The sequence below is a fragment of the Phascolarctos cinereus genome, unplaced genomic scaffold, assembly GCF_003287225.1.
Source record: "Phascolarctos cinereus isolate Bilbo 61053 unplaced genomic scaffold, phaCin_HiC Scaffold_4;HRSCAF=312, whole genome shotgun sequence".
Taxonomy (NCBI): Eukaryota; Metazoa; Chordata; class Mammalia; order Diprotodontia; family Phascolarctidae; genus Phascolarctos; species Phascolarctos cinereus.
The window spans coordinates 265099417-265115568 of record NW_027555847.1 but is presented as its reverse complement, the minus strand read 5'-3'; the positions used below and the strand labels follow the sequence as shown (position 1 = coordinate 265115568).

Genomic DNA, 16152 nt, shown 5'->3' with positions numbered 1-16152 from the left:
ACCTGTTAACGGAGACATGATGGTCTCAAGGTACAGAATGAGACATAAATTTTCAGACATGGCCACTATGTGGATTTTTTTTGCTTGACTATATATATATATTTGTCACAAGGGTTTTGCTTTTCCTTCCCCACCCCTCACCCCCAATTTTGACAGGAGGAGAGGGAGGTTAGCAAAAATATGCTTAAAAATTAGGAAGAGAGTCACTTAAGTAATATCAGAGATCTAAGAACTGACAGGCTTCCTGGGATCTGTAGTTCAGAAGAACAATCATTCCCTCTCACACCTCAGAATAATTTGAGACCAGCACAGTGCCTGATCAGCACTCCATAAATACTTGTTGATTAATTGAATTGTGGGATGATTTCTTTTCCAAACTAATATGTATCCATCCCCAGCATCCTGATATCCTTGGTACTGCAGAGACAGCTCTTCTGAAGTCACTGAAAAAAAATCGAAGAAAAATAGGACCAGGGACAAAACCATTGCTATTAAGTAATCCTGTGGATAGATAGATAAGACCACTTCCAGAATGACTGGGATGCTATTTTCAATGTACAGGAATGGACTTCCACTAAACTGCTGAAGGAAAATAAAACATAATTATATTTGCTAGTGTATTTTTACAATGGCTATGGAAATCTGTTTGATCCACGCTTATATCACACATCATTTAAGGGTTTTTTGGGGGAAAAAATCCTTTTTTATACTATGGTTTTGACAACCTTTATATACATTAAAGTGCCATATAAATCTTAATTAATTTTATTTAGCATGATGTAGAAGAAAGAGAACTTATTTGGATGAAAGGACATGGATTTGAACCCAAGACCTGCCACCTACTAACTCGTGAAGTTGGTCAGGTTATTTCCTTTTTCTAGGTTTCCAATTTTTTTCCTCTCCAAAATGAGATGGTTGCCCCTCTTGTAGAAGAGTGATGGATTCAAGATGCAGAATAAGACATACATTTAAAGACAAGGCTGATGTGGAAATGTTTTGCTTGACTATGCATAGTTGGTACAAAGGCTTTTTTCTTCCTTTTTTTTTGCCCCCAGTGGGGAAGAATGAGAGGAAGAGAGTGAGGATAGAGGGAAGGAAGGAAGAAAGGAAGGCCTCCTTTTTCTGAAAAATGAACAGAACCAGAATCAGAGGCATGCAGAACAGCTTTAAAAGCTACAGGTTAAATATATTATTATATCATGTATATAATCATATACTTAGTTACATAATTTTAAAAGAAAAACATGTGTATATAATAGAGATCAATGGTTTTGTGTATGTTTCTTTTTTTTTTGTTCTAAGTATACGGAAATGCCCATTTTATCTGTAGTTTATTAGTGTTAGAATCAAAATAAATAAAAATTTTAAAATAATAAAACAAGTTTGGGCCGGATCTCTTCTAGCTTGACCTCATCATTACATACATTACATACATATATATGCATATGTGGCATTTGTATCATGAGCTCCTGCCGCCAAGCACATCCCATTTGTACTTCGAGTCACCTTGGTGCACGCCCCACCCACCGGGGGATTCGCAGGATGACGTTATTTCCAATCGCCCCAAGCTGTATTGTCCCCGCCGCCGCCCCGTAGCTCAGCGCGTGGTCGAAGAGCCCGGAAGCCGGTTGGGCGCGATTTCCGGAGAGCCGGCAAACTGCGTGCGCCGCCGCGGGGGACGGGTTTTCGCTGTCCGTAACCGACAGATCGAAGTCAGCATGTTCCGGCTCGAGAACATGGGGCCGAAGCTAGACCCCGAGGAGCTCAAGCGCAAGATGCGTGAGGATGTGGTCTCCTCGGTCCGCAACTTTCTCCTTTACGTGGCCCTGCTGCGCGTCAGTGAGTGACCTTTCCCGCGGGCGCGGGTGCGGGCGGGGTCCGGTCGAGGGTCGGGGGTCGGGGTCGGGTCAGCGCAGGACGAGGGTGCAGCCGCGGGAGGCGGGGGCAGAAGGAGCAGCGCGGCGGGGGGCGGCCTGAATCTCGGCGGGGGGCCCAGCAGTGGAGAAGAGCGCTGCCCCCCTCCCTCTCCCCCTGCTCCTCCACCTACTCAGCTCCCTTGTCGCCTCTGGACCTCAGTTTCTTCTCTTGTGAAATGCCGTCTCCACTCTCCCTCCTTTTTCCCAGTGAGAACACCGAGCCCCTGAGAAGTTCGTTGCCTTCCTCGAGGGCTCGCGGGTCTGTCCACGACCCCACAGTTTAGATCACGTGACCCTTTTCAAATCCTTACATTTCTGGGGTCCATATACTTATTTTGTTTTAATATTGGGGAGAATACTGATCTTGGGAGTCAAAAAGATCTGAGTTCAAATGCTGTCTCAGTCACTTAGTACCTAGGTGACTTTGGGCAAGTCACTTAACCTCTGCCTCAGTTTCCTTATATTTGTAAAATGGAGGTAATAATAATGGGCAAGTCACTTCTTTTCTCAGTTTCCTCGCTTGTAAAATAGAGGTAATACTAATGGTAAGTTACTTCTGTCTCAGTTCCCTCACATCTGTAAAATGGAGATAATAGCAAATCATTTAACCTCTGTCTGCCTCAGTTTCCTCATCTGTGCAGTGGAGGTAGTAATAATAATAATAATAGCACCTCTCAGTGTTGTTATTAGGATAATGAAATCCCTTTACCCATGTACCCTTGATCTCGTCCTCTTCTGTCTCTTCCAGTAGATTGCCTCCACAAACCATCTCCACTTCTCTTAAATCTTCCACTCCTCCTTACCTACTGGCTCCTTCCATGCTGCCCACAAACATGTCAAAGTGTCCCCCCAAACTCCCATATTGGGGGGGGAACCTCACAAGGCTATGACCTGTATCATTCCCCCCTTTAAAACCAAACTCAGAAAAAAGCTGTCTACATGCTTTATCTCTTTTTCCCCTCCTTACCCAGGTATCAACCCTTTGTAATCTGGCTTCTGACCTCTAGACAACTGAAACTGCCCTCTCCGAAGTTATCATTGATCTCTTAATTGTGAAATCTAAATTAGCCTTTTTTCAATCCTCACTGTTGAGCTCTGTGCCACATTTGACACTTAAACAACCAGTTCTTCTTGGATACTCTTTACACTCTGGGGTTTCTGACTTTTTTCTTTTAGTCTCATTTCCTGATGGGTAGGTATGCTCCATGGCTCAGTCCTAGACCCTTTTTTCTCCTACACTCTTAGAAGCCTCATCAATTTCCATGGATTTATTATCTCCCTGAGAGATAGCTCCCTGATCCTTTTGTTTATACAGTTGTTTATAGGATTGTTTTATACAATCCTAGTCAGCTCATCTCCAACTGCCTGTTAGATATTTCATATGGATAGGTATCTCAGAATCAACATGTCTAAAATAGAACTCTCTGGCTTTCACTCCAAAGCCACACCTTCCAGATTTCTCTGTTTCTGTTAAGAGTCCCAACATCCTTCCACTAGGTGTACCTTCTTGACTCCTAACCCTGTGTCACCTTAATCATCTTTTCAGTTGCCAAATCTTATAATTTTGACCTTTATAACATCTCTCCCATTTTTCCTCTTCTCTCCATTCACACACCTTAGTTCAAGCCCTCATCAATTCCTGCCTGGACTACTGCTTCTTAATTGGTCTTCTACCTCATATTTCTCCTTTTAACAGTCTATCCTGCACAGAGCTGCCAAAATGATTTTCATAACCATGAAACTTTCCTACTAAATAAACTCCAGTGGCTTCTTGTTACTCGAAGGATCCAATATATACTTCTCGGGTTGGCATTAACAGCCCTTCAAAACTGGGCTTATGATATATTACTCTCCTCCTCCAAAATCCAGCCGGTCTGGTCTCTCTGCTCCTTCCACTGGACACTCCATCACCTATCTCTTTACCTTTGCACTGGCTATAGTCCATCATCATTTCTACTTCCTAGAATCCCTAGTTTGCTTCAAGACTCATCTCAAGCACCATTTTCTACATTAAATCTTCCCTGAGCCCCCTTACTAGTGTCTCCCCTTCTCCCCCCCAGTTATTCTGTATTTATTTTGTATATGCTTATGTATCCAAACGCTGTCTCCTCTGATAGAAGCCGCAAGGGCAGGGACCATTTTTGCCCTTGCATAGTGTAATTCGTAGCTGTCACTTAATAAATTATTGCTGATAATAATTACTAATATTTACATAATGCTTACAATGTGCCAAGCACTGTGCTAATAAATGCTTTACAATTATTATCTCATTTGAGTTTCACAAGGACCTTGGGAAGTAGGTGCTGTTATTGTCCCCATTTTACAGATGAGGGAAACTGAGACAAACAGATTGACTTACCCAGGATCATATAGCTAGGAAGTCTCTGAGACCAGTTTTGAACTCAATTCTTCTTCACTTCAGGCCTAGCACGCTATGCAGTGTGCCATCTAGCTCTCCCAACTCGTGCATTATTGACTCATATTTAAAGTATGTAGAATGAAAAAATCTTGACCTTTTGTCTGTCTTTGCCCATTTTGAGCAGTAGGTATCATTCTTGATCTTATGTTTACTATATTAAGAAGTATTTCTTAACTATTAGCATATGATAAATTTAGCATAGTTGCATTTTTAATCAACACAGGGGAAATATGGTTCTGGTAGCTCTTTTGGCCAGAGTACTTTTCAGACAAATTGACTTTTATTTAAATGGAGTTTTGAAGTGTTAATTTTTTTTAAAAATGCCACATGTATGAACCTGGTCTACTTGAAATGATATTTTGCTCACAAAGCACTTAGGATAAATAATTGAATCAGATGAAGGAACTTGTGCTCTTAATATCCTAATTCTTCATTTTTGCTTTTTCTTCCCCACCCTTCATAGCACCCTATATTTTAAAGAAGTTGGACAGCATATGAAGATAGAGACATTGGCATGTGAGAGCATGAACTTCAGAATATGGTTACGATTTCTCTTCCCATTTGCTAATAAACAGGCACAAAATGACAACAGAGACTTTTGGTACTGAATAGATATGAAAACTCCGCTTACTAAGAATGAGTTTGACCTCAGTGAAAATGCTAGCAACTGAAAGAAAGCATGAAGTTTTTTTCTCTTTGACACTGTTTAAGAAATGTTAAGCAGACTTCTTTGGTCTCATACTGCTGTGTTGGTATCATACAACCTTCATAAATTTTGATTCAGTTGTAAATAGTTTTATCAAACTACATTTTGTAGTGAATACTAATTGTAAGGGAGCTACCTCTGAAATTATCTCATTACTTCTGTTGAACCTCCTGCCTCTGTGAGGAATATGCATTGTGAAAGATTTTCTTGTGATTACTTTTGTTGAAATTGATACCATTATGATAGTTAGCACAGTACTGTTAGTCTTTATTTTTAATAAATGTGCCATTTTTAAAAAGTATTAGATTTGATTTAAATTTTCCTTTTTTTCCCTCTTACTTCAGTGTTTGGTGACACTCTTAGGACTGTATTGTGACTATTATACATTGTGCCAGAATTATACCCTCCCCAGCTTGGCCTTGTTAATTTGCCAATCTTGAAAAATGCCGCTTCAATTTGCATCATTGTTTTAACTTCTGAACAACCTGTGTGAAAAATAACTTACTGATAAAAGCAGCAGCTACTGCCTAACAAAGGGGGAAAATAATCCATCCTGAGACAGATGATTACGTGATAATAGTAATTGCTAGTTTTTATATTGGCCTTAATAGTAACTCATGGCTTATCATCTCAGCTGTAAACTGAGGTAGGTATGGCTGAATCTCAGGAGATGCTATCTTAATTTTGGTGGCTTATCCCCTACCTGATCTCAGCTCTAAGCCCCTAGGAACATCAGAATTGGACTTAGGTCATTCCAAGGACTGTCCCAGGAGGGGCTGAGGATAGCAAACATTCAGCACAACAGAGGCTTGTTAAAAACCATGACAACACAGGAAAGTCAATAGAAGTAGCCCTCTTCTAATGAACTTTCCTCCCCTGGGTTTAAAAGTACCAGCCCTGAAAACTCATGGTCCACCACTTAGTGAATGGACGGAGGATCTCAGTGAAGGAGTAGCATATCAGTCAGTCAGTCAACTAGTGTTTACTAAGTGCCTATTATGGGCCAGCCAAGGTCACAAAGGAAGGCAAAAAACAATCCCTGCCCTCAAGGAGCTTGTAATCTACGTAGTCAGAGATAGAACATGCAAATAATTGTGTACAAACAAACTATATACCAGATGAATTGGTGCTAGTCTCAGGAGGAAAGCACTACGATTAGGGTTCTTGTTTCTCACCTATTTCCCTCGGGTTTGCTTGTTCCCCGGGTGCTGTTACTGCTGTTGCTGAGAAGAATGCTCTAACTCACTTTTAATCTATAGTCTCCAAAGTTTTCAGGGTTCTACTTTGCATCTACATTCCCAGCCACATAATCCCTTTCAGCAAGCCGGCTTAGTGCTCCTCAGGATTGATGATCCTGGCCTTGGAAACTATTGTGCTTGGATAGCTGCCCCCCCTTCTTACCCTGACATAGCTTTCATTCCAATCACTTCACTCACCTCTCCCCAACTCCCTTCAGTCCCAGCTTCCCTAGTGAAGCTTGCTGCCTTCAGGAAACCTGATTGGCTCCAGCTTCTGTGACACGGCTCCAGCTTCTGTGACACACCTCCAGGCCTAGGGCCAATGAAGTGCACAAGTCAGACTTCATGGATAGTCACTATACCAGGAAGCTTGCCTAAGGACTGACCAAACTCATTTCTAGATGAGGGGAGGGGGGCTGCTGTATCCTTGTTGTATATCTTTGCTGGATTTGGGCAAAGTAAACCTGCTTTGTTCAGTGATTCACAAGTGTCTCATTTCCTCCCAATACTGAATCTGAACTAGGAAGGTGCTAGCTTTAGAGCATTTGGCATGATCGGTAGGCTGGGATGAGATGGCCTCTTGACTTACAAGATGGTAGAGTTGGGATAAGAGCCCCACAAATATGGTGGGGGTGAGGGTACTGTGAGTGCCTGGGTGATACTGCCTGGCTCCCCAAGGGCAGTTAATATTCAGTGACTCATGAGTGCCTTATTTCATCCCAACATCAAACCTGAACTAAGAGGATGCTAACTTTAGAGTCATACTTACAATATCCATCTTCTCTTATCATCTCTTAGGTACTAGTGCTTTTTCCATCCCACTCAAGGGAAGGAAGACGGAGCTGTTTGAGACCCTTCCAAGTATCCCAAGACAAAACTGTTTTAGCCAAATATTTAAATACTATATTGTTATTTAACTTTCTACTCTCAGTTCCTTGTGTAGGAAACTACTATTAATCAGAAAAGCCCTGCCCCACCTGCACATAAGGATTGTGCCACTTCTTTGAGCTTCATGTCACCCATTAATGGATCCTTGACAATGTAAGGAGAAGCTTATTTTTTAACTGGAGAAACTATTTGAAAATGAGTTTCATTTTGTAATCAGTCATGAAAGCATTTGCTAAGTGCTTTTGTATAGTATTATGTTGTTCCGTTGTGTCCAACTCTTCGTGATCCCATTTGGAGTTTTCTTGGTACAGATGCTAAGAGTGGTTTGCCATTTCCTTCTCCAGTTCATTTTACAGATGATGAAACTGAAGCAAATAGAGCTAAGTGACTTACCCAGGGTCATGCAGCTAGTGAGTACATCTAAGAGGTCCAATTTGAACTCAGGCCTTCCTGACTCCAGTGCTCTATGCACTATGCCACACACTATACAAAGTATGTTAAATAGTCCCTACCCTGTTTGGGGATAAAGAGCTTTATTCCTAGATGAAATAGTGATCTGAACATAAACTACTAATGCTACTAAATGTCAGGGAGATTGGGGTACTGTGGGGAACAGAGATGGAAGAGGGCAGACTTGGCACCTTGCATTCAGTATGAGAGATTCCTAGGGAGCTTCCAAAATGCCAGGTTGTAATGAGTAGCTCAAATAATATTTTTTCTCCAATTACATGTAAAGATAATTTTTAACATTCTTTTTTTAAAGTTTTGAGTTCCAAATTTTCTTCTCTCTCTCACCTCTCCCCTCCCTGAGATAGTAAGTAATCAGATACAGGTTATACGTATGCAATCATGCAAAACATATTTCCATATCAGTAATATTGTGAAAGAAGACACAGACCAAAATGGGGAAAGAAAAACATGAAAAAAAATAAAGGAAGTTAAAAAAGGCACGCTTCAGTCTGCATTCAGACTTCATCAGTTCTCTCTCTGGAGATGGATGGCATTTTTCATCATGAGTTCTGGAATTGTCCTGGATTGCTGAGAATAGCTCAGTCATTCACAGTTGATCACATTACAATATTGCTGTTCCTGTGTACAATGTTCTCCTTCCACTAGGATATTTAGAGAAGCCATGTAATGGGAAAGAAGCTGATAACATCATAGACCTGGTGCTGGAAGGGAATTTAAAGGCCATAATGTCCAACCCCCTTTTTTTTAGGTGAAGAAACTGAGGCAGAGAGAGGTTAAATGACTTGCCCAGTATTACACAACCAGAAAGTGTCTGAGGCAGGATTTTAAGCCAGGTTTTCCTGACTCTCAGTCCACACTTATCCAATATGCCATACAACCTCTCTACATTGATATATATGCTAGCCCATATTAGAAGAGATAGTGCACCAAGAATGATAGGGAGAAATTGATTGAGAATGGGAGTAGTGGTTCAGCTCTGGTGTTTGATGTTTGCTCCTGAGTCTTTCTTCTTTATTTTATGGTGGAAAAAGGATATTTATGGGTGTCTCTGTCCAGGTTGTGCTGCTTCATGGCCACATAGCTGGGTTCAAGGTTCCACTTCTGTGTACTAATTAAATGACACTCGGGAGGTTACTTAATCTCTTAGCATTCTATGGAACCCTTTAGACTCTAAGATGCAGAGAAGGTGCTGACCTGTATTGGTAGAGGCAGTTTCCTATACAAATGAAATAACAAGTCCAGTCCCCGTGCCTTCCTTTTAACACATCTTATTGATTTTTTGTTTGTTTGTACATCACCTACACTTCTTCCAGATGCCTCCCTCTCCTTCCTGAGATCCATCTCAATAACAGAGAATTTTAAAGGGGGGAGGGGGGAAAGTGCCACTAAACTACGCAGCATATCAAAAAAGTCTGACCTTATATTCCATGTTCCACACTCCTAGTCCTGTGTAACCCAGTGAGGTGTAGAGGGAAATGGACTGGTAACCAGGAAGCTCTGGAATCAAAATCCCTCATCAGACATTACTGTCTCTTTGCCCTTGAGCAAGGCACCAGCAACTTCTCTCAGCCTTCATTTCCTCATCTTTTAAATAAAGAGATTGAACTAGATCATCTTACTACTAGTTCTAAATCTAGGAATCTGTGATCTGCAAAAGGAGGGGGAGGAGAGGAGAGAGGGGGAGGTAGAGTCTTATCTCTATTCTATTCTTTGAAGCCAAACTTGATTATATTAATTTCATAGCAATAGTAGTGATTGTCTGGTTCTTATTGATCCGTTCCCATTTTTATTTTATTGTGATCATGTATATTGTTTTCCTGGTTATGTGCTGTTTTCTATCCCTAGAAAAAATTACCCAGATGAACAATAAATGGAATGATTTAAAACCTGCAGGGTAGTGCAATAAAGAATCTTCTTTCCTCAAGGGAGGCATGACACAACGAAAGGGAGAAGTAGAGACTAGATGATACAGTTAGATTCAGAACTGAGAGAGTGGCCGAATTAGGATGACTGATTAAGGCTCAGAAGGTAACCGACAGATTGACCCTGAGTTATGGAGAGTTTAAATAACTGAGCTTAGCTACAGTCTATCCCCCCAATTCACAAAATCCTTCTTTAGGGTTCCTATTGTGGTGGGAAAATTTCAGACCCTAAAATCTTTTTGTACCCACCTCCCTTTTATATTTATTGCTTGATGTTGTAAAACGTTCTTAACTCAATGCACAAAGCAGTTTCCTGCGTTAGAAGGGAAGGGCCTGCCTGTTCGGTTTATAGCCTTGTTTATAGGAATGTTCCTTGACAAATAACCAAAGTCTATATAGTCTTGTCAAAACATTTTATCTTATAGGAAGGGTCTCTTTCAAGAATGTCAGAAATATGACTGCCAAGCAAACAAAATATTTATAGATATATTTCACTTACATATGTTTCTTTTACTGAGAGTTGGGATAATCTTCCCAACTGGGAGAGATTTGCTGTGTCTAATGCAACCACAAAGGCGGAAAGAAGAAAAAAAAGATCTTTTATTAGGTGAAAACTTGCAAAACTGGCAGAATGGGATTTTTTTGGGTACCCAAGGCCATTGACTATCTCTTCCTTGGGCTTCCATAGATATTGTCTCTAGAGAGATAAGTCCTTATTTTTTTGGAAATGACTGTCTTGCCCATTCATTTCCATGTGTTCTTATTTTATCGGGGCAGCCAAATTGTATAATCTTGTTCCAAATCATGCTTAATGCCAGTTCCCAGGATTTTATACCCCCTAGGTGAGTACCAAATGTGTCCTGACATTACTAAAGCCTGATTATTTCCCATCCATGATGTAGGTCCCATATGTCTGCATAAATATGCCATTATTTTGAAATCCATTATGCTGGGAAGAAAATCTCGCAGCTGCAGCTTCATTAAATGACTTTATTAAGAGTGACAGTTCACTCCACACTGAACAATTTACCTGCTAACCAGATTGTTTTTGCATTGCTACTATGTTATGAACACTTGCTTTACATAAATACTCCACTTCACCACAAGATTTAAGAAAGTTTTGCTGTGTCTAATACAACTGCAAAGCCAAAATCCTAACTTGGGAAATTCCCTCAACCTTCAGTAAAAGAAGTATGTGTAAGTGATATATCTGTAAGAGTTTTGCTTGCTTGGCAATCATATTCCTGATATTTCTGAAAGAGACCCCCTCTTATAAAAAGTTTTGAGAAGATTATATAGACCGTGGCTACTTGTCAAGGATTCCCATAAGCAAGGTTATGCACAATCAAAAATGCCAAAGGATCCCAAACTGAAGACTGAGAAGTCTTTAGGGATGAGGGATGGTTCCTCCTTTTCTCACCAGTTAGAACAGTGAAAAGTCTAAGGTGGAGATCAAGGCATGAAGTTCAGAGAAAACAACTCAGAGTGAATATTAAATAATGGAGATGGCCGATTAGACCAGTACCATCTAGTTTTTTGTTTTTAAGATTAAGACTTCCTGTCTCACCTGGGCTTGAAATACAGAACTGCTCTTGGACCTGATCCCAATTACTGATTGCCATGGAAGCCTTTAACCTGCTCCATTTATCTGGCCTAGGTTAGTTTACCCCTCCTTAGGCAGTGTGGTGGCACTCTGCCCTGAGAAACACCATATTGGTAACAGGCTTGGTGCCAATCTGCTTTTAGCCCTGCTGCATCTCAGAACTCCCAAACTCAAGCAATCCACCAGCCTCAAGCCTCCCCAGCAGTGGGGACTAGAGGCATGTAGCATCATACCTGCTTTTTTACCTATTTTCTTGGACATGGTATGACACACCAGTGTGTAATGACATAGACTGGAAAGAAATATATACTGTGGAATGCAACTGTCACATATAAGGAGGCCAAAGGCAGTCACATCTCACCCTTACTAACACTGGCTATGGACCCTTGTAGGTGTTATTGAATAAAAGTGGAAATAAGGGTAGGTAACTCTGTTCATGGAGTTGTTTTCATGCTAAGGAGAATAGTGTTTTGCTAATGAGATCTCAAAAGTAAGAGGGACTGGTCACCCCACTCACCTATGTGGAGCTTGTATTTACCCATAACTCAAGGGCAATGGCCAAGATTATTGGGTGAAACAAGGAATATCCCCACCGACTAGCTAGTCATGAGATTGGATGGGCTTCTCCTTAGGTTAGGCAGGAGGAGATGGTACAAGCTATACATATGGTCCAAGAACATATTGGTGGGCCTTTCCATACCATTCCACCACCTATGCTTGGTTTGGTCTTGGAATTTGAGTAAAACAGGATGGAGATATCTTTGTCAGCATTCTTGTGGTTGCACAAGTGAGCTCCATAGCTGGTAAATAAGTAGTGAACATTATATTAAAGTTTGAGGCCTGTTATAGGGCCCTCCTATTAGAATATATTCCAAAGTAATTTATACAAAATATGGATTAATACACTACTTATTCTTATATCTTATATTAGATAGCTAACTAAATATGTATTACTAGATAAATATTTTAAAATAATTACTAATAATCATTACCCCTTATAGAATCGTAATGAACTGAGTTTAAATGGGGGTCCTCAATGAATCAACTTTCTCAGTAGGTACTTAATAAATGCTTGTTTCCTTCCTATTTTCTTCCTCTCCCAGGTCAATCTTTCTACAAGTACTCTTGATCCCATCACTTCCCTCTTCATCCAGAAGTTTGCCCCTAAATCATCCCCCTCCCTAATTTTCAAACATCTCCCTCTCTAATTTTCTCCCTCATCCTGAAAACAACATCTCTGAACTCTACCGTCTTCTCAGGCTAGCATCCTGTATCTGACTTCCCACTTACAAAATAACTCTTAATAAGCTATCTATTGAATAGAATTTTGAAAAGTTAAATAAGATAGACCTCTGGAGAAAATCGAATGGGAATAGAAAGGAATGTACTTTTTCTTAGCTGTACATGGTATCTTCACAAAAATTGACGAAGTATTAGGGCACTATTGATTAGAGAAATCCAAATTAACTCTGAGGTACCACCTCACTTCTATCAGATTGGCTGATATGACAAAAAAAGAAAATGATAAATGTTCGAGGGGACATGGAAAATTTGGGACACTGATGCCCTGTTGGTGGAGTTGTGAACTGGTCCAACATTTTGGAGAGCAATTTGGAACTATGCCCAAAGGGCTGTATAAAGCTATGCATACCCTTTGGCCCAGCAATACCACCATTAGGTCTGTATCCCAAGGAGATCTTTCACTTTTCAGGATCTCCAGAGTGATGATCAATGGAAAAGCAAGTTTTTCTGATACCTCAGCTTCCAAATCGACACTGTTGGATCTTTGAACGTTGGTTTGGGAGAATAAGGTTGGAATGTCCCCTTTCTACTGGTGATCTGCTCCAGATAAACAAAATGTGGGGGAAATGAAAAATACTATCTGTGATTTCACGTGCTATGGGACCTGTAGGATCCAGGTGGACACACTTATCTATGAAGTTACAGTTAAAGAAACAGGAGGATACTTTGTTGGCTGGTTTTAGGGGTTAAAGTAAAGGATGATGAAAATCAATTAAAACTATATACAGGGTAGAAGTCAATTAGCACTGGCCTAAATTGCCTGGCTACTGCCACATAGATGATCTTAGGTTCTTCTCTCAGGTAAGAAATCTAAGTTCCTTTGATAAAGGTACTTAGGTCATTTCTCTTGAGATTATACATACAAATGCCAACTTAGATTCCATGGGTAAGGATAAATTTTACATACACAAGGATCTCAACATAGGTAAAAAGGTTGCTTTTCTGCATTGTCAAGTCTGAAAACAAATGACCAAAAAGTCTAAGAAATAAAATAAAAACAAAGAGCTCACAGAGGTTATAGGCAAAAAGCTTTCTTTATTCTGTTGGAAAAGGGAAACTAGACATATGTGCCAGGGCCTCCTCTAGGAGGGGACCCGCTTTTGTGAGGCCAAATCTTAATATATATAGCAGTGGCTACACAGGAAGCTGTAGCCCTGATCATGGGAGCTAACAGCAACAAGGAGACGAGTTTGATTCATAGTAGGGCTTCATGAATGGGACATGGGTCCTGCAGGTGCTTGTCCGTGCTCAGGGACCACCTGGAGCTGGTACGGAAACAATTCTGGGATTTTGCTGTGGCTGAGTTCATCCAGAGGACTAGTGCAAAGCTCATGGCACAGGTTGCTTGCTGGGCCTTAGCTCTGGAAAACACAGTGTCTCCTAATAGTAAAAAGAGAGGGGTGGTTTTGGCATGGGGGTCCTGACAATACATACATACACACATGTGTATGCATATATACATTTTCTAGCAACAATATCAATTAACTTACATTCCTGGAGGAGAGCCAACAGTTGCAGTTACAAAAATGTTAAGCAGCAAATATATCCTTATTCACATCAAAGAATGATTATAACAACTGCAAATCAAACAATAGGAAATGAATTGTGGCAGTCATAGGGTAGTTAGGTGAGAACTACTAAGAGCAAGAAAGACTAAAAACTTGAGATAATTATTTAAGTTTTGGTTACAAGAAGTAAAACAATTTTTCACAAATGACATTCTCTGGTACAGGTTCATTTAATGGTTGATATATGTTGGCTTCCTTCTGTGAGGTATTGCCCCTGGTAACTTCTGTTGTTCAGTCATTTCAGTTGTGTCCAATTCTTTGTGACCCCATTTGGGATTTTCTTGGCAAAGATACTGGAGTGGTTTGCCATTTCCTTTTCCAGCTCATTTTACAGATGAGGAAAGTGAGGCAAACAGGGTTAAGTGACTTGCCCAGGGTCACACAGCTAGATGTCTGAAAACTGGATCTGAACTCAGGTCCTCCTGACTTCAGGGCCAGCACTCTATCCACTGCCACCTAGCTGCCCCACACTGTGTAGTATACGTGTATGTGTGTGTGTATATACATACATACACTGTGTGTGACATATATCACATGTTATACACACACTGTATGTGATCTGTATTATATATACAGTGTGAGATGTATTATATTTTATATATATGCTGTGATATATATTATATATACAGCATGTGTGATATGTATCATATATCATATACATACTGTGTGATGTATATTATATATTATATGTACACTGTGTATTAAGCTGGGCCTTGAAAGGAATCAGGGATTCCAAGAGGCAATGCCATGGCATGACGAAAGGCCAGTGCAAAGGATTTAAGATGGGAGGTGAAACACTGTGTTCAGAACAGCAGATAGGCTAATATTGCTACATAACGGACCATATGGGATGGAGAGAGCTGACCAAATAAGAGGCTGGGTGGTGCAGCTGGGTCTGAAGTCAGGAAGATTCATCTTTGCTCATCTCAGTTTCCTCATCTGTAAAAGGAAGAAGGAAGTGGCAAACCACTCCAGTATCTTTGCCAAGAAAACCCCAGATAGGGGAGCTCTCCAATGTCTACCCTCTCTAATCAGAGGCATGGAGGGGGACTCCAAGAGTATAGGTACTGACCACGTATGGTTTTCAGAGTTGGTGTTATCTTGAAGGATGACAACTTTCTGGAGACCATGATGAAGTCTAGAAGAGCAGCCAGGTGGGAAATGTTGATAGAAAAGGGATGATTGGCTAGATAAAGGGAATTCTTTAAGATAACAGTTACCTACCTGTAAAGCAGAGGTTCTTAAACTTTTTTGTGCCATGGATCCTCTTGTCAAACTGGTAAAGCCTATGGACACCTCAAACTAATGTTTTTAAATAATGTATAAAACACCTAGGATTACAAAGGAAAACAATTATATTGAAATACAAGTTATCATCTATATTTTTTTAAGTTCACAGACCCCAATTTAAGTACCTTTGCTCTAAAATAAGTTTGACCTTTGGGCTTACCCAGACTGACACCTCCATGTACCTTCTGACTATATTTGCAGCTAGAGTCTTAGGAAGAAATAACCAACATACAATTTAACCTACTTCAGATTAGCAAATGGCATAGCTGGAGGAAAGTGAGGAAAAGCTTCTTGAAGGAGGTGGTTAAGGATGGTTAATGTATGGATAGGCAGATGGGATTACAAGGCATTCTAGGTAGGAGGGAAAAATCTGTAAGCACATTATACTAAAACTGATTAGATTAGTAGTTTCCAATATTAATTGAAAAAATAAATTTGAACTGATAGGCCGAGGCCAAATTATGAACGGCCTTAAAGTCAGGAAGGATAATGTGGACTTGGTATGGGAATCAACAGGGAGGCATTGTAGATCTTTGATCCAAAAAATAACATTATAAAGTATCATTTAAAATAGATTAGATGGCACTTGCCCAAGGTCATACAGCTAGTAAGTGTCTGAGGCAGGATTTGAATGGAGGAAGATAAGTCTTCCTGACTCAAGGTCTAGCACTGTCCTCTCTGTGCCACCTAGCTGCTGGTTTATAGTTAAAAATTATTTGAAAGTATATTCCACCCCCAGTTTTTCCACAATTTGCCATAACTAGCCACTTGGTTTATATAATTATATAATTATGTCTCAGAACCTTCATTCATCCATCAAACACTTGAA

At 40.3% G+C, this 16152-nt stretch overlaps 1 protein-coding gene across 1 annotated transcript; it reads left to right on the top strand.

Moving 5' to 3' along the window:
* Positions 1-1606: 1606 nt before the first annotated feature.
* On the top strand, positions 1607-5342 carry TOMM5 (translocase of outer mitochondrial membrane 5). Its single transcript, XM_021004508.2, has 2 exons — positions 1607-1839; positions 4799-5342. Exons 1-2 carry the CDS (start codon positions 1719-1721, stop codon positions 4831-4833), a joined length of 156 nt encoding a protein of 51 aa, XP_020860167.1. The 5' UTR covers positions 1607-1718; the 3' UTR covers positions 4834-5342.
* The last annotated feature ends 10810 nt before the right edge of the window (positions 5343-16152 follow it).